This window comes from Mirounga angustirostris, unplaced genomic scaffold (genome assembly GCF_029215605.1).
Source record: "Mirounga angustirostris isolate CCGP_5_RB_7025 unplaced genomic scaffold, mMirAng1.0.hap1 SCAF_5, whole genome shotgun sequence".
Lineage (NCBI taxonomy): Eukaryota > Metazoa > Chordata > Mammalia > Carnivora > Phocidae > Mirounga > Mirounga angustirostris.
The window spans coordinates 116,730,329-116,758,016 of NW_026991713.1; the positions used below are offsets into that span (position 1 = coordinate 116,730,329).

The 27,688-nt window shown below is 44.0% G+C and overlaps 1 protein-coding gene across 15 annotated transcripts in view; it reads right to left on the reverse strand.

Annotated features, from left to right (window-relative positions):
• KIAA1217 (KIAA1217 ortholog) overlaps nt 1–27,688 on the reverse strand; it is a 288,616-nt gene that overhangs the window by 23,823 nt on the left and 237,105 nt on the right. For 11 of the 15 annotated variants that reach the window (XM_054507338.2, XM_045874280.3, XM_054507339.2 and 8 more), the window contains 4 exons: nt 23,602–23,706; nt 23,037–23,086; nt 16,211–16,377; nt 3,789–3,964 (listed from right to left, as the gene is read on the reverse strand). In XM_054507338.2, the coding sequence (XP_054363313.1) occupies nt 3,789–3,964; nt 16,211–16,377; nt 23,037–23,086; nt 23,602–23,706 (498 nt within the window). The remainder of the gene's footprint in view (nt 1–3,788; nt 3,965–16,210; nt 16,378–23,036; nt 23,087–23,601; nt 23,707–27,688) is intronic. The other 4 variants (XM_045874282.3, XM_045874284.3, XM_045874288.3 and 1 more) reach the window with 1 other exon arrangement.

Genomic DNA, 27,688 nt, shown 5'->3' on the forward strand with positions numbered 1-27,688 from the left:
GGTTAAGCATCTGCTTTCGGCTCAGGTCATGATCCCAGGGTCCTGGGATCGAGCCCCGCATCGGGCTCCTGGCTCAGCAGGGAGCCTGCTTCTCCTTCTCCCTCTGCCTCTCTCCCTGCTCATGCTCTCTCTCTCTCTGTATCTCTGTGTCTCAAATGAATAAATAAAATCTTTAAAAAAAAAAAAAAAAAAAGGTGGAGGAAAAGGATGTTGAGAGATGAAAAACCACTAGGTGGCAGCAGGTGACCAGCAATTCCACCTGCCCACGGCACAGGGCTTAGAGCAGGTGGGGAGCAGAGAAAGAGGACACAGTGGATCTGCAAAACAAAATGGCCTGCCCAGAGCCTTCCCACTAAGTGGGCGTGCAGACGGGAGTTACGGATGGCACAGCCACTGCGGGAGGGATTCAGGCAGGATGAGATGTATATTTCACAAGGACCATGGGGCAAACAACAAATTCATCTGCCGTAGAGAAGTGGGCTTTTTGGTGACGTCTTTCATTCCGTTATGGCAAATGGACCCAAACTGCCTGTGATCCCTTCAGAAGAAATGACACAACTTCAAAACCAGAAGGGAAAGCCTCATCTGCTCCCCGTCCACATTTGTGAACTATGGAAAGGTAGCTGGTGTTCTGTGAACCCACACACAGCAATTTCCTACAGCTACCGCATCCCTGAGGAGAGAATGTGTGCCATCCCTCATAAGAGCTCTAAAAATGGCACCTCTGTGTGGAAAAGTTATTTTCCATTTCATCACCAAACTGAAATATTTTAGTATGCAGTCCAGTCCTTCCAAGTTTTGAGGGAAGAGCTAAGACCCAAATGTTATCACGGTTCCAATAACAACCCCAAAGCCTGCCAGGCTGCAATTAATACTCCTAGGAGCTATCATCTGACCCAAAGTCAGTCTGCCTAAAATTCTATTTTAATCTCTTCTACACAGTGTGCCTCTTGGATTTCCTAACTCTGCACACAGGAGACCCTTAAATGTCACAGCTTTTCCTTTGTTGGTCAAGGAATATATACAAAAGTGTATTGATATTATTGTATACAACAATGTCACTTCTGTTCATATGCTTATGATATGTTAGAAAGCAGTTGGATCAAATTTGTTCATTCATAATGTAACTGAGATCAGCGAGCTAAAATGAATGCTGAAAACAAATTTTCAGTGTTACGTAATCAATATGACTTCTGAGATGTGAACTCTGCTCAAAGGAATGCCAGATGTTCACGGATGCTGTGGTTTATATGTAAATCTGTTCTATTTGTGTAAGATGCTTTTTCTTCTACCTTAGTTAAAAGGAAGCATCAATTTGTTGAAATATATTTCATCTGACTATTATTGGAAGAGGAATGATCTTGATTCAATTTCTCTCCACAGTTCTAGACCCAAATTTCATTTCTCTGCCATCTGAATGGCTCACCAGTAACTTACCCTAGCATGACGCCCAAGGGAACTTACTTTCGTGTGTGTGTGTGTGTCTGTGTGTGTGTGTAAGGGAAGAGCAGGGGAAGGGAGGGGAGGGAGAGGAGATCATTGTTTTTCTAATGTCCCAGAGTTGAAATTTCTGGCTGTCTTTTGTAATCCGCTCTCAATCGCTACTCTGATCCCTTTGCATTTAATTTCTCTTCCCTTTCCTATTTCTACTCCATGATTCAGGCCTTACTGACTTTGGACTGGACTGTTACTGCACTTCCAATATGGCTTCCCCGATGTTTCCCCCTCCATCAGTCCTGCACGTGATCCCCAGAGGGACCTTTCTGAAATAGAGCTCTGACTTTGCTATGTCCTTGATCAAAAAACCTCACTGGTCTCCTCATCAGGCCGGCAGTAACTGTCAAATGTGAAGACACTTCAGAGTCTCCCCCTGTAGCTTTGTGACATGCACATTCTCAAGCTCCATCCAGAGAAGTTCTGAATCTAGGTTGGACCCAGGAGCTTCCATGAAAAGCCAGGGATCCAGGTTTCTGTTACATGATCTTCCAATCTCGGTAAATACAGGCCCCACAGACATCGAGCAGACATGCCGGGCTAAGTGTGGTCTCAGATATGGGCAGTCACCAAACAAGCGGGAATGGCGTTACCCAGAAATGAGATCTGATCTAGCATCTTGCACCCCACTCTCCTGCCAAAGTGGATGATCTGCAATTCTCCAAGGACACTTTGCGCCTTCCTGCTCCTGAGACGGGCTGGTTCACAGGCTCCCTCTGCCCGGGAGCCCCCCACCCCCTGCCAGCCTCCACTGATGGAACCCCACCTGTCCTCCAGGCCATCCTGGTTCAGTTTAACAAACCATTTGAGACCCCACTACACACATGGCCCCGCCCTGGGCCTGGGAGCACATGAAAAATAACTTATTTCAGGTTAAATCTTCTTGATCCCTGGGGCCCAGAGGAATCTCTCCCTTGTGTAGGTTCACCCGGCACCTGGGAGTCATCTGTTTTGTGCTATACACATACTCATAGGTTTGGCTTCGTGAGATTGGAGCTCCTCGTCTGCCCTGTGCTGTGCACGTCTTACCTGTGTGCGGCCTGCCCACAGACTCCTCCCCACCGGACGTTCCCCATTCTGCCTCCTACCTCACTCTTGGGCGGGGCTACTAGTCTCAGGCTAGTATTGACATACTAAAGATGCTTTTTCTAGGCCAGAAGCAAGACTCACCTCGGCTCCTCAAGAAACGCAATTTTTAAAAGAAGAAAATTTCCTTTTTCATAATTTAATTGGAAAATTGATGAAATATTCTTAAAAGGCTATGTATTTTTACAGAAGTTTTCAAGAAGAATCTTAACACCAAGATTTAGACAACTGGGCTGTCACAAAAACATTTCCGACAAAACGACCTTATCGCCTCACGGTGGGTGATCAACTGTCTACAAATGCATGAACTACATAAAATTTTGGAAGCGATTTTGAGATGTCAGTGAACGGTGGCCACATTCCATTTTTTAGGAAAGTAAGAACTCTAATTAATTTTTGCCCCCTCTGGACTGCTACTGAGAGGAACATTCTATTTTTAACGAGACATGCTGGGTTGGCATCTGAGGTGGTACAAGCTCAAGTATCAAATAGGTGATAGAAAATAACACTTTCCATCATGGAGACTTCTGGACCTTCTGCTCATGAGAAGAATGTGACGTTGCTTCTTTATAGTCCCAACTGGGGAGATTTAAGAAGTGAATTACCGACAGCAGGAGAACCCAGAAAAATTACTATTCATGATACTATGATAAATCTTCATTGCATAACAACATATATTACCATAAAAGATGGACCTGCCCTAGTGACTGGGGAGTAATTAAACTGCTCATTTGAATAGTGGGACTTGATAGATGCTTTCAATAAGAACCTCACAGAAGACTGGTAACATTCAAGGAAGGATCTTTCGTTCCTGGATCAGACATACTTTACCTCTGAATTATTCTTTTGCGCTTCTAACTACAGTTGAATAATAGGAAGATAATTTTAACCCTGTTATTCTGGCTATTAGTTTTCATTTACTGAGATTAAAGGCAGACTTCCCATTTACCATTGGGTCTTGCCATTTACTTCCTTCAATTTGATGTGTCGCTGAGCCCTACACAGGAGCATGGTGCTTGGGCTTTTAAAGAGACGAGCGCAGGTAAACTTTCTGGGTCTGGATGGAGGGGCGCTAAGGGTCCATGGATGCCCAGAATGGGCAGAACTCTAACTTGTATACAGTGGGTGCTCAATAAAGAGAGCAGGAGAGATCACCATTGAGGAAGGGCCCCGTCGTCGGCAACACGTAACAGATGCCTGGCACTCACCATAGCTTCTTGACGATCCTCTCCTCCTCATGTAGGTATTTCTGTCTCTCTTGTTCCACCAGGACGCGCTGTCGCTGTACGGGGTCCTCCAGCCTCTTCATCGTTTCAATCACTTTGCCACTGATTTCCAGCTCAGCCTTCTTCATCATCGCCCTCAGCATCTCCTGGTTCTGCAGCTGTTGGACAAAAGAAATCAACCTCAATTGGCTCTGCCTGCCTGACAGAGTATACAACTGACTGCCTGAGTCTTCAGAGGCGGGTCTGGGGAAACAGCCCTGCAGCTGAGTATTTATTTCAGCGAGAAAGGGAAGGAAGGGACGATTGTATATAATATCATTACTTCAACCGCCATCTGAAGTTTGGATGCCAACTGATAACAAGACGTTCGTGTCTATGTCTGCAAAAAAAAAAAAAAAAAAAAAGGAGCCTTTCTAGACACTGGTCAACGCCTTATGGACATCAAGCATAAACTCTCATTGACATGTTTTTATAGGGAGCAGCTGAAAGCACCAGCTTTGGAGGCACTTGTTTTTGATGGTTTTGTAGATCTGTAGATGTGCCTGGGAATCATTTGCAAGCCCCGAACTGAGACACAGAACTGAGCGTGTGATAATGCAAAACCCAGTGGCGAACCCACCCTCCCTCCTTGAACCCATGTGACCTTAGAAACATCACTTTCTCTTCCTTTGTGCAAGACTTCAGCTGCAAGAGTGGAACCTTTAGGAATATGGTTTACGGTGTTAGGAGAAGAACATCTGTAACGTTAGGAGAGGTACTCCCTGCACCAAAATATTTCTTCCTGCCTACTCTAGCCTCCTCCCATCATAGTGACTGAAATACCCTTATTACTTGGTCTTTTAGATCTCCAAGGCTTTTTTTTTTTTAAAGATTTTATTTATTTATTTGACAGAGAGAGAGACACAGCGAGAGAGGGAACACAAGCAGGGGGAGTGGGAGAGGGAGAAGCAGGCCTCCGATGTGGGGCTCGATCCCAGGACCCTGGGATCATGACCTGAGCTGAAGGCAGACGCTTAGCCCACTGAGCCACCCAGGCGCCCCCCCAAAGCTTTTTTTTAAACCTTTGACCCTCTTCACCCATTTCTCACACCCCTTCCTCTGGCAACCACCAATCTGTTCTCTGTATCTATGGGGTTTTTTTTTATTCCACCTATAAGAGAGGTCACATGATATTTGTTTTTCTCAATTTGACTCAATTTGACTCATTTCACTTAGCATTATGCCTTCACAGTCCATCCATATTGTCACAAATGGTAAGATTTCATCCTTTTTTATGGCTGAATAATATTCCACGGTATATACACACCTAATTTTTTTGTTTTTAAATTTTTATTATTGAAGTAAACATCCAATGTTATATTAGTTTCAGGTGCACAACACAGTGGTTCAACAATTCTATACACTCAATGCTCAATACAGTAAGTAAGTGCAGTCAACATACACTATTATGACAATATTATTGACCATCCACCCATTGATGGACACTTTTGTTTCCATATTTTGGCCACTGTAAATAGTGCAGCAATGAACATGGGAGTGCATATATCTTTCTGAGTTACTGTCTTTGCTTTCTTTAGATAAATACCCAGAAGTGGAATTGCTGGGTTATATGGTAGTTCTACTTTTATTTTGAGAAACCTCCATATTGTTTTCTACAGTGGCTACCCCAATTTACTTCCCCACCAACAGTGTATGAGGGTTCCTTTTTCTCCACATCCTCGCCAACATTTTTTATTTGTTGTCTTTTTGATACTAACCATTCTGACAGGTGTGTGGTGATATCTCATTGTGGTTCTCATTTGCATTTCCCAGATGATTAATAGAGTTGAGTATCTTTTCATGTAGCTGTTGGTCATCTGTGTCTTTTTTGGAAAAATATCTATTTAGATCTACCCATTTTTAAAAACTGGATTGTTTGGGTTTTTTGGTATTGAGTTATACATACTCTGGATACTAACCTCTTACTAGATACATGATTTGCAAATATTTTGTCCCATTCAGTAGGTTGCCTTTTCATTTTGTTGGTGGTCGCCTTTGCTGTGTAGAAGCTGTTTACTTTGATGTAGTCCCATTTTTTTTGTTGTTTCTTTTACATTTGGTGTTAGCTTCAAAAATTCATTGTCAAGACCTATGTCAAGGAGCTTACCGCCTATGTTTTTTTCTAGGAATTTCATAGTTTCAGGTCTTATGTTACAGTCTTAAATCCATTTTAGAGTTAATTTTTCTGTTTGGTGTAAGATGGAGGTCCAGTGTCATTCTTTTGCATGAGGCTGTTCAGTCTTCCCAGCACCATTTATTGAAGAGACTGTTCTTTCTTCATTGTATATTCTTGGCTCCTTTATCATGAATTAATTGACCATATATATGTGGGACCATTTTTCTGGGCTCTGTATTCTGTCCCATTGATCTATGTGTCTGTATTTATGCCAATACCATTCTATGTTGATTATTATAGCTTTGCAATATATTTTTAAGTCAGGGAGTGTGATGCTTCTAGCCTTGTTCTTTCTCCAGATTGCTTTGGGCTATTCAGGGTCTTTTGTGGTTCCACTTTGGATCAAACCCAAACCCTGGCTACTATGAGACTTTGGCATGTTACTTAGCCTCACTTCGTCTCCATTTCTTTATCTTTAAGGATGAGGATTCACCTCCCTTACCAGAGCTAGTCTGAGGATTAAAGGAGATACTGCTTGATATAGAATAGGTACTCAACAAATGTAGATTTGGCTCTGGACTATTTCAGTGTATCAGCTAAAAGAGAATCTGTGTCTGTCTTGTTTATACAGGTCCATATACCCAATATCATGTAATCACAGGCCACTAAAACATAGTACTTGATGTTGATGGTTGCAATGATAATGATTCCAGATGAGCTCAAGGCTCTTGGCAATTTACTATCTTTCCCTGGATTTTATGTAGGCTGCTTGCATGCATAATATCACAATATCCATATAATTTTCCATATAGTTTCCAGAGCACTCTTGTTTCTTACCCCAGAGAGTATACGATTTGTGGTTTGCATCTGGCTTCACAAGAATCTAGTCAAATACCTGAATCCTGTTTCTAAGTCCTGTTATTAAGTATTTCTCTGGGGCAGGACAGTTTTCTGATAGCATATCCATCAAGTGAATTTATTCAGTCAGCCTCAAAGATAGTAGTTACATTATACCTATTATATTCTACCTAAAGTTTCCCTGAAATTTCAATTAGCTGTTATTGGTTTGTTTTGTTTTGTTTTCTGGTTTCATGGACTGTCAGACAACTATCATATATCACCTCCTGGGAGTGACGTCTTTGTCAGTTGTTCATTATTTGTGCAAATGCCATCTGACCATGCTCATGCTACCCTCAACTCAACACTTCATCATGTCATCCGGTTTTGCTGAATAAAGATAAAACATTTCAACACGAGCAACAAGCAGAGCCACCATCCTGTTCCAGCACCAGCTCTGTACTGATTACCTGGCCATCCAGAAAGAGATTGCCTGCGTTCAGTTTCCAGTTTTACCCCTTAGTAACCATGTGACTGCGGGCAACTTATTAATCTCTCTGTGTCTATCCATAAGAAGGGGCAATCATCGTTCATATCTCATAGGCCAGTAATGGAGATTTAGTGAGGAAATAAAGTGCTTATCACAGCGTCCGGCACAAACGTGGCCCCAGGGGTGGGGCCTGCAGTTTTGTCTGGGAGGGAACCAAATAAAAATGTGCCACTCTTGGGTTACTCCTCTGAATGACTCATAATTATGCCCTCAGTGCTTTTGCTAATAATGTCTTTTTATTGTGGTCTTAAAAACAGCCAGGATACTGCAGAAAGTCACCACGTATGGAAACAATGCACGGAGGGCGAGTCCCTCCCTTGCTCTCTGCAGCTGCAGCTCTGCCTACTAAGCACAGGGAAGTCTGGCCCTTTCCCACATCACCCGTGTCCGCACGTTACAGGTAGCTGGCAATCCCTGGTCTAGCCACACCATTGTCCTTTCTGTCCTTCGGACTGGCTAGGCTCCTTTCTGCCACAGGGACTTTGCACCTGCAGTTTCCTCCATGTTGTTAATTTTTGCTCTCCACAGAGTCTCCAGGACCCAGGGCCGCTCACAGCAGGTACTTGATAAATATTGATAAATGCATGAATTAGGCACTAATGCTGATAATAATGAACAAAGAAGAAATTCCTTCCTCGATGGTAGACGTAAGGGCTGACCCATGGGCTCAGATATGCCTTGGACTCAGCTCTCGCTCCTGCCCTGCTCTGACAGCAACATTGACAGCTACCAAAATGACACGCTTAAATTCATTGCCATGGGTCAAATCCCACGGAGCTATTTCCTTTGAAGAGGTGGGGGGATGCGGGGTCACAGGTATGCATGGAATAAATAAGTAGATGATTAAGTGTGCTGAAAAGTGACTGACACCTGGGTCCTATCCTCCTGAGAGATTCTGATTTAATTGGTCTACTGTGCAGCCTGGGCATGGGGAATTCTTTCAAATTCTCAGATGATTCTGATGTGCCACAAAGGGTAAGCATTACGGCCTAAGAAAAGGACTCTCCAGTGGATAGATGATGTCACCATGCCATGAGCTCTGTACACAGCTCTCTGTCCCGAACCCTCCCGCCAAATCTCACAGACAAGCTCCAAAAAAGTTATGGTCCCGTTAGCAGTGGGTATTTACAGTGGCTATTACGCTGGAAATTATTACTGGGATATTTAAAATTCTTAAAATTGAAATCTGGAAGATGGGCAAAGTGAAGTCCCGAGAGGTTACATGACTTGTTCTGGGTCCCTCGGTAATTAAGGGTAAAATCAGGGTAAGTACCAAGTGTTTTGAATTCAACCTGGTAATTTTTCCAGCACCCCAAGTTGCTCCTCTCACAAGGCAGGGACGTGTCTGTTTTATTCCCAGCCACAAGCCCAGTTTCTGGCCCACAGTAGGTACCGAACACATATTGGCCGTACACATGAATCTCAATCGAACATTACTCATAAGCCTACAGACACAGCAGAAGAACACAACTGTATGTAATATTCGAGTTATTGGACTGGTAACATGGCAGATTGCATTCAAACTATTCCACTTGAAGAGGAGGTGTGCCTAGCATTCTGGGTTACATGATCCTCCTTCCAGAAAGAGGGGCTCACCAGAGCTAGCTGGAGGGAATAGCACAGTGCCGGCCCCCCAGGCAATGATGAGTCAATCGTGAAGGAATAAGCGTACGCACAGGTTCTCCTTCTATTTTCCTCTAGCCCCCACCCTCCTGCCTGGTGTTCTGGCCACTGTCCCCAGGACTCAGGACACCCCTGTTCATCCGGCACTGTGTGAAATGAAGGCTGAAGGCAAGTTGCAGATCCACATCTCTCTCAAATAAATTAGTCATTAGCAGTTCATATTATCACATGTATTTTGCTTAGCAATGATACCTACATGTCAATTAACTTAAAAACCCCTATATTTGAGAGTTTACAATCAAATATACGCATTTGGTATACACATCAGTGAATTTTGACAAATGCATAGACCAATGTAATCACCACCCAAAGAAGACAGACAGCATTTTTTTTTGATCACCCTAGAAAACGCCTTCATAACCCTTGGCAACCAGTCCCCCACAGCCCCCAGCCCCAACAAACCACCAATTTGTTTTCTGTCCCTAAAGATTAGTTCTTCTTCTTCTCCACGGACATATACATGAAATGACACAATATGTAGTCTTGTGGGTGTGGCTTCTCCCTTCAGTATATAGTTTTTGAGATCCAGTGTGTTGTTGAGTGTTTTAGTAGTTCATTTTTGTTAATGCGGCATGGTGTTCCATTGTGTGGATAAATCAACTACATGGATTTATATTGTATGTACTAACATTTTTATATGTTTGCATACTGACTTGATTCTGGTGATCTTGCTTTAATTCACTTATTTCTGGTAGCAATTTTTGTAGTCTTTTTGATTCTATATATACACAACCATGTCATTTGTGAGTAAAGCCAATTTTACTTTCCTACTTTCTTTTTCGAGCCTTATTGCTCTGGCTAGGATCTTCTATACAGTATTCAATAGAAGTGAGAGCAGCCTTCCTTGTTCTTATTTCTGATTTTATGGAAAATGTGTGTAGTGTTTCACCATTAGCTATGTTTTCTGTAGGTTTTTCAGACTTCCTTTATCAGGTTAAGGAAGTGTCCTTCTACTAGAGTGCTGAATATTTTTATCATCAGCACTGAATTTTGTCACATTTTTTCCTGTATTTATTGAAATGATAGGATTTTTTTCCCCATTAATAGGGTTAAATACATTGATTCTTCTTTTTTTTTTTCTCATATTAAAACAATCTTGCATACCTGGGATAAAAACCAGGATAATTTATTATCCTGTTTATACACTCCTAGATTCAATTGCTAATATTTTGGTAATGTATAATTTCATGGGGGATGTATATTTTCATGGGGGGTATCGGTCTATGTTTTCTTTTCTTATAATAAATCTTTGACTGGTTTTGCTCTTAGGGTAATGCTGGATTCATAAAACCAGTTGGGAAGTGTCCTGTATTTTCTGGAGTTTTTTTTTTTTTTTTCCTTTCAATACTATAAAGATGTCATTCCATTCTTTCCAGACTTAACTTTTGTCTTTCAGGAGAAGTGGGTGTTAATTCTTACTTATATTTCTCTATAAGTAAGGTGTCTCTTTCCTCCCCACCTCTGGCTGCCCTTAAAATTTTTCTATTAATTCCTTTTCTTCCCCCCTGGTGGTTTGTTGAACTTTTTTGGTCTGTGGATTTACAGCTTTCATCACATTTAGAAAAATTCTAGCCACTATTTCTTCTAATGTTTTTCTCTTTTCCCTGGACCACTTAAACATTGTTCCACAAATCATTAGGTTTTGATTCATTTTTCTCCAATCTTTTTTTCTTTATACTTCAGTGTGAACAGTTTCTATTGCTATGTTTTCAAATTGACTGATTTTATTTTGACAGTAATAAATCTTCTATTAAGTCCATTCAGATACTGTGTTTTTCAGCCCTTGAAAGTTACACTTAGATTTTTTTTTATATCTTTCCTTTTCTTGTCTCATTGTGTTCATGTTTTTCTTTAAATCCTTGAGAATAATTATTATAGCTGCTTTAAAGTCCTTGCACTGTTCTTGTTAGCCCTGCCATTAGTGGTTGCTTTCCATCAACTGATTTTTCTTAAGGTTATGGATCACATGTCTAGTAATTTTTGATTGAGTGCTGGACAGGCAGTTCTAGATTTTGTTTTCCTTTACTGATGGAGTTTCTCTGGCAGATGGTTCAGTTACTTGTGGATCATTTTTGGTCTTCAGGGACTTGGTTTTAAGCTTTGTTAGGGTGAATCTAGGGTAGTCTTTCCTCTGGGACTAGTTTAGTCCCAAGACTAGAACATGGTTCTTCTCTGATCTCTATTAAATGCCCCAGGTGACCAGTGAAGCCTATTGACTCTTGCTTGTCAAAGTATGAACATCTTCCAGCCCTGTGTGAGCTCTGGGGATTTTTTAGCTTAGAGCCTCCCGCTCTGTTTTTGCCTGGCTCGGTGGTCTTTCTCACTACACACGCTTATTATCCAATGACAGACCACAGATTTATATAGTCTTTTCTCTGCAGAGCTTCCTCTTATTTGGTATTCTATTCCACAAATTCTAGCTGTTTCAGCTCTCTAAAGTTTGATCTTGTCTTCTCAATTAGGCTGTCAGTGCTCTGCCTGGTCATTCCTTTCTACATCATGATCTGAAAGTGCCCCCAGGCAGAAGGCTGAGTCAAGTGTAGGTTTCACTTTCTTTGCTTCTATTCTCCCAAGGATTACAATCCTGTGTTGTCTGTTATCCAATGCCTGGAAATAGTTATTTAATATATATATTTATTTTTCAGTTTTCTAGTTGTCAACAGTGGGAAGCTAAGTACAGTTACAGTTATCCTCTCATTCAGGAAACATTAATTTATTATGAATGCTATGCCTTGACATTTTTATAAAAATACTCAGGAACAATGTTCTTGACCATATAAATATTTAATTAAATAACTTATCCCTATCAACGTCCAGAGACTAGGAAACTACCTAAAACTAATTCCACCCACCTCAAAATGGACATGTACCTCACATACTAAATCCTGATATCTTAGGTAAAACCTAAGACTATAACAGTGTCATATAGTGGGACTGATCTTCTGTCCAGCAGTGACACTGAACAGTAGTTGTACCATAAATCAGGAAGTTTCATGATGATAGCCAGACCCCAGAAGTTTCATGATGATAGCCAGACCCCAGAATTAGTTAAGTTTCCTGGGCTGCAGGGAACAATGTATAAGATACTTGGTCACAACCACATGTTATCTGAGAGATGACTCCCCATCTTAGACAGCCTCTGTGTGAAGGTCTATCTAGGGCTTGGTGAATTGTATGGCACTGAATTAGTCCCATTAATTATTTCTGCCCAGTAGGCAAAAATAGATCTGCTCAGCACAGGCCAAACCCTAGCGTGCTTTTCTCAGGGATACACAGTCCCATGATCATCTTTTTTGGATGTCAGAAGATAAATGAGACTCTGGCACATTTTTATGAGGCACTATCTTATTTAAAAAGACACCTTAGGATAACTGTATTGAATCATATCATTTCAAATACGAGGTCTCCGTGTACTGTTATGTTTCTTTTTTATGTTGATATTTTACCTCCTTCCTCTCCTAGGAAAGCATAGTAAATTCTCAGTAGTCTTAAAAATAGAACGCTAAATCCAGAATAACCCCCCCCTTTTTTTTTTACTTATCAGGAGGCAGAATAAGGAAATAGGAACCAAGGGAAAAAAAAAAACTGTGGGAATTAGAGAAGTAGGATATATCCATTCTCTCTTTAGGCCAAGTCTCATCTGGCCCTCACAGAACTTCTATCACATCTTCTAGAAGCTTATCTCTCCCCTCAGCCCACATGAGGGACAGAACTGCAATCACTTTGGTGGATATGGGATTACTTTGGGAAAATCCAAGTACTGTGGCATTTTGGGAAAAAAAGATGTAGCTCATCATTTAGGAAAAGTAAGCTTTTTCTAAATCACACAAGAAAAGGTAATGGATAAAGATAATCATCTTTTGAAAGAAACAATTATTAGGTACAAGACCTTCACCTGTCCCTTGTCCATTGTTGCCAGCTAAGTGCTGACCCAACTTTTACCTTAGAATGGGAACATGACCATATGGAAGTTCTATATAGCTCTTGTATCTATTATAACTAAGGAGAGAGAGAACACATTCTCTTAGCCACTGAGAATGGGGTCCATCATTTGAAGTCAGGGTTTTGATGTCATCAGGTGTGTCTTTCATGCTTACAGGGTGGTGGGTACCCCATCTGTTTCTGCTTCACCCTTGTGATAGCTGAGATCTCAATATTTCTAAGAGGCATCTCAAAGGACTGAGCATTCATAATACCCACCACGAGCAACAGTTGTTATCCCAGAACATTCTAGAATCACCAGTGCCTAGCCTCTGGTTCACAACAGTGAAGTTAAACTCTAGCAGTGGTGCTCAGGTACCAATATTTTTGTTAAAGGCCTCAGGTGATTCTAATAGGTAGCCAAGATTGAGTACCATTCTCTTAGACCAATAATTCATGTGAAATTGGAGAGCAGGGAATTACATGAAGAGAGTTTTAGTGGTCTTCATCTTCTGCTTAGGCTCCTTTTGCCTCCCTTGACATTCTTTTTGCCCTATAAACTACCCATCCCACTGTGTCCTCATCAAATTTCTATTCCTGAGAATAATCCATCAATTCTGAAAATAAAATGTTCAAATAGGATATGCTCTACAGTCTAGGATTTTCCAGTGATTTAATTATCTAATTACTGGAGCTGGCTGCCAAGCACAAAAGATTTCATTCAGTTTCACTATTTTATAACACAGTTCAAAGAACATTTGAATTTCTAATTCAGTTTTTGTTCTTTGGAGACTCTTCCACGAAGTTTCGTATATCTCTAATGATAGTTCCATTATTGGACTTATAATCACTTTGGAGTTGCACTTCTTTTTCAGTGTATAACACATATGCCGAAGGAGAACTGGTGCTGAGATGGCTTAATTATTCTACACTGTTTTTGTTTTAAATAGATAGACTCCCCTGACTGAAAAGACAGAGGCCTGCCAGATGTGAAAGCTGATGGGGACACAGAAAATACAAAGACCAAGGTAGAAACAACCACCACCAGTTGCGAAACGAAGTGTTTAAGCTTTCCCTATGCCTCTGCTCTTTTAGAACCGCATGAACTTCAAAGCTCAAGAGCACATTGGCTTTGTTCTTTATACCCCCAGAGTGCGAGAGGCTGAGCAATCCTGGGGCAATAAAGGAAACCTGTGTGGTTAAGATAGCATTCTCAGACCTTGACCGAAGAACCCGCACTGCTTGAGGAGCGAGGATTCTGAAACCGAGCCACCACAGTTCAAGGTTTGCCCAGGGTGGTGGGTTGTGGGGAACCTCCCCGACCCCCTCGCCGGCCAGAAAACCAAATGCCAGGGTGCTGCTACGGCCACACACATCAGCCTCCGTATCGAATGTGCCACACTTCAAAGGAAGCCTGGTACTTAGGCTAAATCAATTCCACCTCTCCCCCTCCCCATACCAACACCTGCTCACTTTGGAAAGCACAAAGGAGATTCAGGAATTCTTTTTCTCCTGAGGGTCCAGTGAGGAGCGATGATTTCCAAATGGCCAGCAGGTGGCACTAATGGGCAGGAGCAGCGTGAGAAGGGGCTTACCCTCCAAAAATCCCAGGGAGGAACCTGGGACCGGGCAGACCCATTCTGGCCAGCGCATTTGTCATTTGACCTGCAGGGTACTAAATCATTGGTTTTTAAATTACTTCCCAACATTTTTTAGAAAGAATACAAAAATTTCATATAAAACCTCTATGTCCAGAAAAACCCTGAGCTCCAATGCTGTCGGGTTGTGAACTGGCTGGAGCCAACCGGTGACTGTCCTTGAGAAGGGCCAACCTGCCATTGTCCCTCCTTCACTTGTTAAGTTGCTGCCTGGACACTGTGGGCATTGGACTTTGTCACCCTGGCACACACCCTCAGCCCGATCTGTACGCTTCCCTTCACTGCAGAGGATCTTTGAAAATGCAAAGCAGGGAGAAGCAAATGGCTAAGGATGGGGAACGTCAGAGATGACGCGATTCAGAAGAGCACTGAAATGGCTTTGCATGGGATGTCTAAAGTAGCTGGGATGTGGCCTGGGAGACGTAGCCTTTGCGGACCTGAGCCCTGAGCAGTGTGGTGTGTTCTGACGACCCTCACAATCCATGGTTGGGCCCCAGGGCAGGGCCCTCAAGCTGCTGCCTTTCTGTTTGTTCTCTGGTACGTAGAGGGCAAGAGGAAATCACCATCTTAGCTTTCATTAGGTGGTGAAAAATGTAGGGCTCAGGCCATGAGTGAGCGGAAGGGAGAGAGAAACTGTGGCAGGAAGCCCTTTCCATGCTGCACCTCCCTTACCAGTTCCCGTAAGGGAGCTGAAGACGCCATGTTGTTTAGATGATGAGCTTCCTAAAGTCAGGAAGACGCCCGGGTATAGACTAGGCCAGCACTACATCCTTGATGGTCAACCTGCCCCAAAGGTAGGGGGCATGAGGCTGACACAGGAAGCATCTCATAAAGGTCTCATAAAGCGATCTCATAAAGAAATGCATAGCCCCAGCTCCTTATACCCAGAACCAGGTGATACATTTTTCTGCTTCATCAGACTGATGGGACGGATTCACCAAAACTGGTGACACAAAAGGTCATTTTCAAAACCTCCCTTTTGATTCCCATGCAGTTCATATATATCCCCAACAATGGAAAAAGTAAGGAAAATATTATGCAACACACTCTCCAGATAAAATGCAGATGTGTTTCTCAAAAAATCTTCCACAATGGCTTCTTTTCCTTATGAATTCATCTTCTAGTCTAAACTCCTATTTCTAAATACATCATAGTTCCTTGCAAAAACAGCACAGCTGCCTGTCACACCTTCACGCACACTCACTGAGGAGGACAAGGAGCCAAAACACTTGTAAGCAGGAAGTCTTAACTGGCTACTGGAATGCTCCACAGGCTCCTCCCTTTCCAGCTCTCCTCCAAAAAAACAGATGTTTAATGGTTTTTTCATTTGTAAAAGCATGCCTAGCTTCAAGAAGTGGTTACAGATCGACTCAAGTTGTGGTGGAAGGCTCTAGACCAATTTTATGTACGTGAGAGAGGAAACCATGCCTTTATGGGGCTCCTCTTTAGGTCTTCAGTTTTCCCTTAGGAACAAAGGGTAGACAGAGCCCCAGGAAGGTGCTGAGGGGCTAGGGATGTTGGCGGAGGTGAACAGGGGGCAGAAAGCAGACTCTGGGGAACTAAGACAAAGGACATCGTCCACACGGAACTCGGTGGGTACCTGGAGCTGTCGCATCTGCTGGAGCTGGAGCCTGAGTTCAGCCACACTCCGCCTCATGTCGAGCAGGCTTATGTGTATAGCCGAGGTGCTGGCAGGCAGGGGCTGGCTGGGTGGCCCCGAGGACTCCAGGGCGCCGACAGTCTTGCCTCCAGAAACATGGAGCGTTCCTAGGAGAAAAGAGTAGCCAAGAACCTAAGTGTCCCAGAAAGTGTAAGCTCTGAGTCTCATCCCGATCCAGATTACTGGTAACTCCTTCAGTATGAAAAAAGATTTTTAATTATGTTGGTCCTCTAAATAGCCAAAAAAAAAAAAAGAAAAGAAAAAGAATTGGGTTCAAATTATGGAACATTCATGCAAGGTTATAGTATGCAGTCTGTAAATGTCATGTTGTGGAAGGCAGAACACAGAGCAGTATGCCACATTAAGGAAGCTAACTTCTATCTATCATCTATCTATCTAATCTATCTATCTATCTATCCAAGTTTGCACAGAGAAAAGATTAGATGTATATATAACAAAGTGTTAGCATTCTTTCTAGCTGGTGGTATTTCATGAGTCATATATATATATATATATATATATATATATATATATATATATTTTTTTTTTTTTTTTTTTTTCCTTCAAGTAGGCTCCACACTGGGCATGGAGCCCATTGCAGGGCTTGAACTCATGACCATGAGATCGAGATATGAGCTAAGATCAAGAGTTGGTTGCCCAACTGATTAAGCCACCCAAGTACCCCAAGTTTTATATGTTTATATTACTACTTTTTGCATTGTTAAATCTGCACTTCGAATATCTGTAATTTTATAATAGAAAAATAAATTCTTTAAGTCTGGGACCTAACACAGGGTGCTTCCATGACAACTTCCTGCAGGCAATGTGTCCGGAGAACATGCACTTAGTTCTGGGCAGATTCAGCCCAGTCACCGAGGGGAAAGTAATAAGAATGGGGTACTCTCATGAATCCCTTCGGGTTTTCAGACCAAAGGAAGCAGGACTTCTGCTCACATCTCCTTTAGTGAGAAAATCAAGCATGGTTCAAAAACTCTCTAGGAGAGGAATCAAAAAAGGCAGCAGAAAGAAACTCTTCTTAAATAGTTTTCTAGCTGCCATAAACTTGTGCTCCTTGGGTCCAACTTAAGCAAGCCTCATGGATTTCCTAAGTCCATCCGGGAAGGGCCTGATTTGACCCAGTATGCTTCAGAAAATGCCTCCAAAAGATCCCAAGTAGCACTTACAGGATCGGCAAGGTACAGGTATCAAAAGGAAGTGCCGCTATCTTTATACGACAATGGAGTTCTCTGGAAGAGGCCTCCAGAGTAGACTCTGAATTTACATTACACACACACAAGCACACACCCTCTTCTGGTTAGCTCTCTTTTCTGTAAAGGACAAAGTGGAAGGTTTGCAATAGGGTGGGCAGGCCTTCCAGGACTGAACCCCGTGGCTGCTTTGCACACTCTGAAGTGGAGACGCACAGTGGCCTCTCTTTCCATCTGGGCTCAGCACCCAGGGAAATCCTTCCCCTGCGCACACAGCCCAGCCAGCCTCAGTGGACCTGCTGCCGGGGGCTAGCTGGCATGCCCGTGAGCCAGGGAGTGCTCACAGCTGTCCTCTTGCTGGCTCCCAGCAATGTCGATGGGCGCCGATGGTACACCAAGTTCCTCACCCTCCAAGAACCAGCTTCCCAGCCCTCTCACGGCCCCCATGGGGCAGTCAGGAGAACAGAACCGAAAGCATTTTAAGGATTTCCAAAGGGACCCCAGCAGGGCAGACAAAGAGCTGTTTGTTATTTGTATGAGCTAATTGGCCACTCCTATCATCACAGGGCACGGCTCTGACCAACGTTTGGCTGTTTCCCCTGAATTCGAAATCACCCCCAGAAGAGCAAGATTTGCCATCTCTGCAATGGTCTCAAAGAATATTCTCCAACTGTGAAGGTCTTCGGTAAGAGAACATCCAGTAACATTCCCAGTAACTGCCTAATTAACAAGCACCTTCGAGATCAAGGATTCCGAAGGCGGTCACAATGAATTGGAAGTTTTCCTTTCAGAATCAGTTAGGCCACTTTAGTATCGCTTCACGCCCACAGGCAGAGACACACGCGGACGTGCACGCCAACACACATGCATGCTCGCACACACACACGCACCGACACCATACGACATCAGGTGCACCACAAATGAGACCATCGAGGTATTTCTCCAAGGAAAATTACACAGGGTTCACTAGCTACCTCCCATTTGGTATTAAGAACTGTTCTGCTATTCTTCAGCCAAAGAAAGGCACATATTTCTTCTATATCCCTTCTTTTTTTTTTTTTAAGATTTTATTTATTTGACAGAGACACAGCGAGAGAGGGAACACAAGCCAGGGGGAGTGGGAGAGGGAGAAGCAGGCTTCCTGCTGAGCAGGAAGCCGGATGCGGGGCTCGATCCCAGGACCCTGGGATCACAACCTGAGCTTAAGGCAGACGCTTAACGACTGAACCACCCAGGCGCCCCTCCCCTTTTCTCCTTCACACGGTGAGAGCAACAGGGCACCTTGCGGACCTTCCATGTGAACAAGAGGCCTGAGTCTAACATACCATCTGTTACAGCTGAATGCTGATCACTGGTTTTACAAAGTATCTTTCGCCACCAAACTTCTTTATGGAATCTACACTCATTTGTCAAATCTCTTCACCATCTAATCTACTACATCTAGTTGCTAACTCCATCATTCACTGGCTGGCTCTTTCTAAGACGGCCATCTGTCAGTTGTCAACCCAACAGATGCGGGGCCGACGTGACATCATCTCCTTGGTGTGAGGCCGGGCTTTGTCCCTCACTCCCTTCTTTCTCAGTTGATTTTAAACTCTCTTATCTCCTCTCTCTTTACCTATCTGCTGCTCCATCCTGGACACAGTCTTTTGTCAGTTCTTCCTGAGCCAATCCTTTAAATCCTGGTGTGTTTTCCTGGGAAGCTTGTTCTCTCACTGGACATGTTTTCCAGGGAGGTCGCTTCTACTACAACCACTGTAAACGTCTCCCACATCTTTGTCTCCAGCATCCAGGTCTCTTCAGATGCACATACAAAGACCTTGACATTGATCCAGGGCTCCTCTATAAGCAGGTCAAAGTCATTATTTCTCTTGCTCTTCCCTAACCCACTTGCTGTCTCTGGAGGCCTAATTTTAGCCAGGGGCACTATTATCCACTCAATTATTTAAATGAGAATCTTGGAAATTATTCTCAGGATCCACTTCCTAGTGGTATGACCTTGGGTAGGTAACGTGACCTCTTTCTCAGTTTCCTTATCTGTAAAGTGGGTCAATGGGCTATTATGTAGGCCAATGGAACAAACACCTGTGAACTGCTCATCCCAGTTGCACACGGAGAACCTGGCCAATGCAGGTAACTGTGATTATTATTTCCCTGAGCAGAATGGGCAGGGGGAGGCTCAGCCAGCCTCCTGTCCTCACCTGGGAGTGTCAGCAAGTGGAAAAGCTGAGGCTGGCGGCAATGGGCTGAGGTCTGGAGGCAGGGGCCCTGAAATCTAAGGACGGAGCTGAATTCAGTGGGTGGGAACCCTGAGCGTGAAACGAGTTCCCCTTCAGACGAGATGCACGGGAGCTGGGATGTGCTCTCCACACCCACACGGGAGGCGCTTGCATTCTGCTCCCAGCATGCCCAGACGAGCCTGCACAACCTCACTCCTTTCTACGCACGTCGCCCTTCCCCCTCTCTCCTCCCAGATCTGCCTTAGGTCAAGTATATTGTAAGATGAAATCTTATTAATGCAAATTTGATGTGAATTTCATGTATCCTGTCATGATAGAAAGGACACAGGCTCGGAAACTGGCGGGACTAGCCGTGACTCCTACTAGTGGTGTGGCTCACATTTTCCTTACAGGATTATGTGTGCGAAATGATAATCTACTATATAGACACATGGTATATCTTCAAAATGGAAGGCTTCTTCTGTCCTCTTATATCCACCGTAAACCCAATATTCCTAAAGTCACAGGAAATCTGGTTTTCCCTTTTTTATTTACCCTTGGCCCAAAGAGCTCCTTGATTTCTCTCTAATTCCATGGACTTGTCTACAGGAGGGGCTAATACCATCAGTCTGGTAGCTTACTTCCTAGGATTCTGGAAAAATTAATACATTCTGCGTACTGTACAAGGCTGCTATGGCACCGAAAGCCCCGTGGACCACGTCTAGCCGTGACACATGAGAACGAGAGAGACCAAACTCAGCAGGGACGTGGGGAACGACACACGTGCCATTGCCGGTGGCATCACGAACCTGCTCAGCCCTTGCGGAGGAGAAAACCAGCAGCATGTTGCCCATGCTACTCAAGTTCATCCCTCTGGACTTATTGATTCCACCTTGGGAACTACATCCCAAGGACATCACACCTGCTCCTTTCCCCTTGCTCCAAAAGAGACAATTACAAAATTTTTCACAACAAAGAAATGAAACAGCTTACATATCTTTAAAGAGACTGGGGCACCTTAACACAAAAGACTGAGGTAAAGTGACAGGTCGGGGGGATGGACCATGCGGGTGTGTGTCCTATGTGCGGACATGCACTTAGTCTTCTCATCTGGACATGGGAATAATAACGGTATCCATCCAGGGAAGATGCATCAGGAGCTAATGAGTTCCGGCATGAAAAGCACCCAGAACAGTGCCCGGCATATAGGAGACACTCACGAAATGTTTCCCTCGATTATGATGATGACGTCACCCAAAGTGAAAAGGAAGAAAAGTAGAATGTGAAAGAGTGTGTGCATCTTTGATTAGAACAATGGTATGGGTACTTAGCATTCCTAGAATAGAATCCAGAGGCATGGAAAGTTGTAGCTTTCAGTAGGCACCCTTTGTTATCGCTTCATTACGTGTAATTGACACAGAGCACTGTGTGACTTTAAGAGGTACTATGTGTTGATTGATGATATACTTATATATTACAATATGATTACTACCGTAGTGTTAGCTAACACACCCATCATATGTCCTATAATTGCCATTTCCTTCTTGTGGTGAAAACATTTAAGATCTACTTTCTTGGCAACTTCCAAGTATAGAGTTGAGAAGTGTTCTCTATAATCACAATGCTGTGCTAATATTAGATCCCCCAGAACGTGTTCATCTTCTAATTGGAAGTTGACCCTTTTCCCCCAACCTTCAGCCCTGGCTGACCACCCTTCCACTCTCTGTTTCTATGAGTTCAATAGATTCCTTCCCCTGCCCTCTTACGTTCATAATAGATGAGAAAATCAATGAATGAACAAACATCTCCCAAACTGGCAACTGGTCTGAAGCCAAGTTTAGCAATTTCCGCGAAATAATTCTCTGGCTGCAGCCAAGGTCACGGATTGATTTCTAAGTAAACCAAAAAAACCCATGAGGATTGGAAACGCTGGATGCCCAGCCCTGCTGGCTTCATTGCTGAACCGACTGTCCTTAGCTAGGGCGGAACTAGGTCTACCAGAGGTCTCAGCAGCAGCCCCAAGCTCTGTCCATTCCACCGTGCTGTGTAACATGCTGTGGCTTCCCCAAATTAGGGGTTTCACCCAACTGGCCACATGCTTCCTGTGTAATTCAGTAGCTGAACATGTCCCTGGTAATGATTTCTATTTCTAATCCAACACAAGGGAAGATCTCATATTCTTGAGAGGAGGCCTGCCTTGAGCCTGCCGCATAAGATGGACATCAAATATACCTGGATATTGGTGAACTCCACTGGGAATATAATTGGGGCTTCTTCTGCGGGGGGCGGGGGATGCTGGCATTTAAAAAGCTGGCTCTGGTCCAAGCACACCTTCTCTTCCCACCTTGACCACTGTCTCCCTTCTGGTTCGTTCCCATTCTTTAGGTGGGCTGAGGTCTTTCCTTACTGTAGAACCTTCCAGTGGTTTCACTTTGCACTTGGAATAATATCTAAATTCCTTCCCACATGGGGCGCCTGGGTGGCTCAGTTGGTTAAGCGACTGCCTTCGGCTCAGGTCATGATCCTGGATCCCGGGATCGAGTCCCGCATTGGGCTCCCTGCTCGGCAGGGAGTCTGCTTCTCCCTCTGACCCTCCTCCCTCTCATGCTCTCTGTCTCTCATTCTCTCTCTCTCAAATAAATAAATAAAATCTTTAAAAAAAAATAAAAGAAAATAAATTCCTTCCCACAGCATTTACACACGCCTCCTTGTTCCCCCCCCTCACCCCGCTGTGATTCTTCCTCCTCCTCCCTCACTCACCTAAGTAGTCCCCTCCTCCCTCACTCACCTAAGTAGTCCCCTCCTCCCTCACTCACCTAAGTAGTCCCATTCATCCTTCGGGCCTCAGCCTGTCGCTTCCTCACGGCAATGTCTCGGTCTAGGCTAGATCTGTCGGTTAAACATTTACCCTGCACTCCTTCTTACCACATATAATTACTTGTTCTGTATCTGTTTTCCCCGCAGGCTCAGGAATTCCAGGCAGGCAGCCCTGTCTGAATGGTGCTCACTGTCCTTGCCCGGTGCCAGGCACATATATATTTGTTGGATGCAGGGCCATATATGTGAATAAATGAAAGAAGAGTGAATGAATGACTAAAGACTGAATGGAGAGGACCAAAGGGTTTAGGCCACACCCCCGCCCCCTCTGATTTAATTAATGACTAATCTGGAATTTCAGCATTAAGCAGGAAAGGTGTGGTGGTGTGTGGGGGGTGGGGGGGTTATCCAGAAAGCCTCTGCAATCACACCAATTAGGCGACTTAGAGAGAGGTTAAACGCTCGGAAACCAGTCAAAGCGAGTCAAAGGCAGCCCGCGCGGAGGCTCGGAAGAACACTTACCTGCACTATCTGTGTGGCTCTTATTGGCTGTGGTTTTCATCATTTTCTCGCTGAATAAAAGAAAAAGAGAGTCAGCTAGACAGTTTCCAAAATGCCTTTTTTTTTTTTTTTTTTTTTTGCCCCTTCCATTCACTATTCTAAGCAATTAGCAGCAGCTAGTGATGGATCAAGCAATGAGGGTATTTTAAGCATCAGCATCACTACTGGCCGGGATGGAAGAGGCTTTCCACCACTGCGGGTGGAATGCAGCTGAGCAGCGCTCATGACTCTCAGATGGGGCGGACGCGGAGACGGGTGGATGGCGCTCACAGGCACGGCGCGGTGGTCCGTGAAGCCACATGCACTGGGAAGCCCGTTTACCCTTCTTGGGCCAAAGTGTTACCTTCGACCAAGAATTACCAGAAGGAAAAAACAAACAAACAAACAAACCATGATTCAGAGAGATGGGGATATTGTCAGCCTTGAAATGATTACAAGAAGAACGGATTTGAATGAATGGATTATCGTCATGATTAAAGAGAAACAGATTGAATTATTTTTCATTGGTTTGCTTTCTTCTTTTTACCTAGACGCATCTTTGCTATTACTTGTAATGGGCCCTTTAAAAAGCGCCGACTGAACAAGGCCAGTTAAACTGGCAATCTGTTTCTCCATGGCTTGCATCCTCTCTCTGTAAAACAAGAGAATGGTTTGTTAAAGCTATATTGACTTTCAGACTCGTTTGTCTAGGTGAATGATCACCTGAGGGTTATAAAATGCACCACCCGGTAGGCTGCCAAAGTTCACCCCATCCTGGCTCGCGGAACGTGAAGAGCCTACAAACTCTGCTGGGTTCAAGATTCGATGATCAGAGTTTAATATTAACCCAATGATCTCCCTGAAAAAAAAAAAAAAGAAAAAAAAACACCAGACAGACGAGCGAGCACAGGCCTCCTGAGAAACTGAAAAGTGCCTCTTTCGGAAAGGACTCTGTTTGCCTGGAGTGTTTCTGTGACTTTCTGCCCTGCTCTCGCAATTTTCTCTCTGGCACCAGTGTCCTAGGCTAGGCCAGCTGTGGCCCAGTGGCCCAGACTTCCAAGCTGTCCTTGTTGGCAGGGAGGCTGCCGCCTGGTTTTGGTGTCAGTGATGGAGATGTTTGCCGAGTGTGGAGTGCTAACTGTTTCACAGCCCAAGAGCGATGCAAATGGGTGTCTCCGAAGGGAAAACAGGACTGGAATCACTGTCTGACTTGGGGGAAGGAGATGCTCAATCGAACGTCGTAGGAACCTTAACCTGGGGGCTTTCACAGGATCCAGCAGGAAGACAAATATCCCTGACAACTTGACCATCTCAAGACACAAGGGAAAAAATCCCCCCAATTAGATACTGCGCCTCTCTGTTCAGGGCTCTCTGAGGCTACAGCACAATTAGTTTGGCTTTTCAAATAGGCTCACATTTCTGTGCCCTGGACAATGGCAGTTCCGCAGAACTATGCCCGTTATTTTCATCACGTGATAAAAACGCCACCACAACATAGTGACTCTCCTGACCGAGGGTGAGTGGTCAGCACAGATGTCACTGCATGTGAATTCAAGTACACTTATGTGGTAGTTTAGAACAAGACAAGGGAGAGAGCGGAGAACAGTTTGAATGGCGGGGGGGGGGGGACCTCGCCTGCCAGTGTATCCCCTCAGCAGGTGTCACGGCAGGGGTCGGCTCCAGACAGAGAAGTGACCCCACTCTTCACCGCGGGTCCCCACCCCACAGGCCCCTGGGAGTGTTAGCAACGGTGATTCCTGTACTACAGAGAGTATATCCAGACATCGTGGCTTTTAAAAACAAGCCAACCTCTTTATCTGGTACCCCATGGAAAAAATCATGGCAGTCTGTTCTTTCACTAGAAAAAAAAAAAAAAACTGGTTAAGTTGGACTTACTTGAGAGATGACGTATCTGTGTCTCAAACTTCTCAAGGGTAATTTTGTCTGTACACAAACTTTTGGCCTTGCGAGTATAACCCTCAGTGCCATATGAGTTTCTGACTTCACAATTCCATTCATTTTCGTTAGTTTAAAATGGATGGTCTGACACAATCCTGAGTTTCTTGTTTGTAAGTCATGCAGTCTGAATAGTTACAGGTTGTGAACACAGTAGGGAAAAAATATTCAACTGATGTGCTAAATAAATAGTATGATCTCTCTGTTCTACTGGTCGGGGGAGAAGAAATTGCAAATAGAGTGGAAATTCCATGGAGTGACTTTCCAGTTGTTTCCAGGAAGAGTAGTAAAGGCTAAACTTCTGAGCTGCACAGTGTTTTGAGTCTTACCTGTGCTTTTGGCCTCCTCTCTGCCGTAAGACAGTGCATGTGCCAAACAGAGAACTTAGTAAGAAATTCTAATCAAGAAATCAGGTTAGGAAACTTCCAATGGAAATCCCAAGTTTATGAGACCCAAGGGGCAAAAGAAAAGATGGTGGTGGTCGATCATGCTGCCTGCCACGTGGGAGACACAGACTTAGACAAATGGGCTCTTGGGAAACGAATGACACCCCTGCAGATCTGCTGAGCACCAGAAGGAAGTTGTCCAGTGCCCCCGTTCTTCCCCCGGTAATGCAGGAGTCGAGCTCATGACCCTGAGTGGAGGGGCATTTGGAGGCCCTTGAGACGGTACTAGTTCACTGCTCTTATTCAATCCTAGGCAAATGCAAAGGATCCCTCCCTCCCTCCCTTCATCCCTTCCTTCTTTAAGTGGCATGACATTTTTAGAGTCTAGGCAGCTTTGGTTAGGAAATGGCTTAAAGGAGTCTGTGAAGCTGGAGTGTGGGATAGGAAGGCACGGTGACAACCTAACCAGACACAGATGACAGCAATGTTGAGAACTAGGTAAATCTACAACTATAGAGAACCAATGAGAATCCGACAGGAGGAAACGGCAGAAGGGATTCCAACACTGGCACGAGGTGCAACCTTAATTAGGGCTCAGTCAGTGGTCTTTCTGATCACTCTGGTCAACAGCTTTCATGACCCAGTTTAACAAAGGAGGGCAGCAGCATTAAAAACCAAGCAAACCACCTGAATCATTCCAGGGTCAGAACACTGCTCTCGAAACTGACTCATCACCATGGGTCCTCTCCATATGGGCGTCCATAGGGCTTCATACATGCCTTTGGCTTTGTCCTCAGCTCAATGGGCACTTGGCTTCTCACTGGGCTTCCCCGGACAGTGGTTTTAGGATGCAGACAAACACGACACCCAAATCTCCCTCCACTCTTCCTTCCTCATCAGACATGATGTTGACATAATCACAGAACTGCCTGGGATAAGAGTTCGAATGCTCTGGAGCGAAGCCCTATACTCGGTCCTACACACACACACTTGGTTCTCCCTTTCTCTCTCTGAGGACGGTTGTGAACACTCCCTGTGTGACCTCCTTTGGGCTATGTCACTGGTGGGGCCACCAGGAAGGAGACATGATTTGTCAGAGCCTTGAGAGTTCAGAACACTTGAGCCTGACGGCCGAGGGGGGCCAACTCTCCCCCACTGTCCAGGGAACAGCACGGCCGGCACGTGACCGGGGCACGTGATCATACACGTATGTTCCACTGCCTCGGCCAAAACCACTTGATAAAAATACAATTCTTTTGACACATGGTAATGAGAAATCTTTTCCCCTCCTATTTAATCATCAAAGTATTTCTGGTTTCAGGATTCATTTGAGGGAGATTATCTGATTTATAAATTCATAAATAAGATTGTCTTTCCATTTCATGGTCGGTAATCTGGAAACAATTTTATGGTTTCACTAAATTACAGCAACTGGAAATTTATGCAGCCTTCTCCCATGATGAAATGTTATGAAGTACGTTTTAATGTGAAAAGGAAAAAAGAGAAATGCAGCGGAAGACGAGAAATTAAATACGACCCTGTCTTTTGTTGCAGTGGCAATCCTGTATGATAACCAGCAGAGTATTAAAGGTGCTTCAGCCAATTCTTGCCAATATTGCTTGGCTTAAGGTATTTCAGAACTGGTCTAATTACTGTTGAAAAGATGGTTTAAAAGTGATTTCATAAGCCATTTTGTATCATTCCATAAACCATATTTACGTGATTAGTATGTATGGTTAACTAGTCATTTAGTGCCATAAGTCAGCCCGGCTGAATGCATCTTCTTGGGGCCCAAGCATAATATTAATAAAAAATTCAAGTCCAATCCAGGGAAAGTGCTGATTCCAGTATTTGAATTCCTTTTGCTACAACCAGCTTTCCTGGTAAGCCCGCGTCCGCCTGTGATGCATGGTCTGCTGTCTTCAGAGTGCAGGGAAGGAAAGAGTCTGCATTTGTGGGGAATATGTTTATCCAGTAACTCCACTTATCCAACTTTTGGATTCAAGTTTTCACCTTCAACATTTTTTGACCAGGGACTTGTCTCTGTGCTGACCAAGGCCTCATTAAACCCAAATTAAGTCCTTATCATTGAATATCTAAGTAAATTAATGGCTATTAAAAAACAAGTCCGCGCCGTTAACAACTAGGAGACTGGTAATTCTATAATGAATCCCTAAGGATATGTTTTTAAATATCCAGAAGAAGGGCGCCTGGGTGGCTCAGTTGGTTAAGCGACTGCCTTCGGCTCAGGTCATGATCCTGGAGTCCCGGGATCGAGTCCCGCATCGGGCT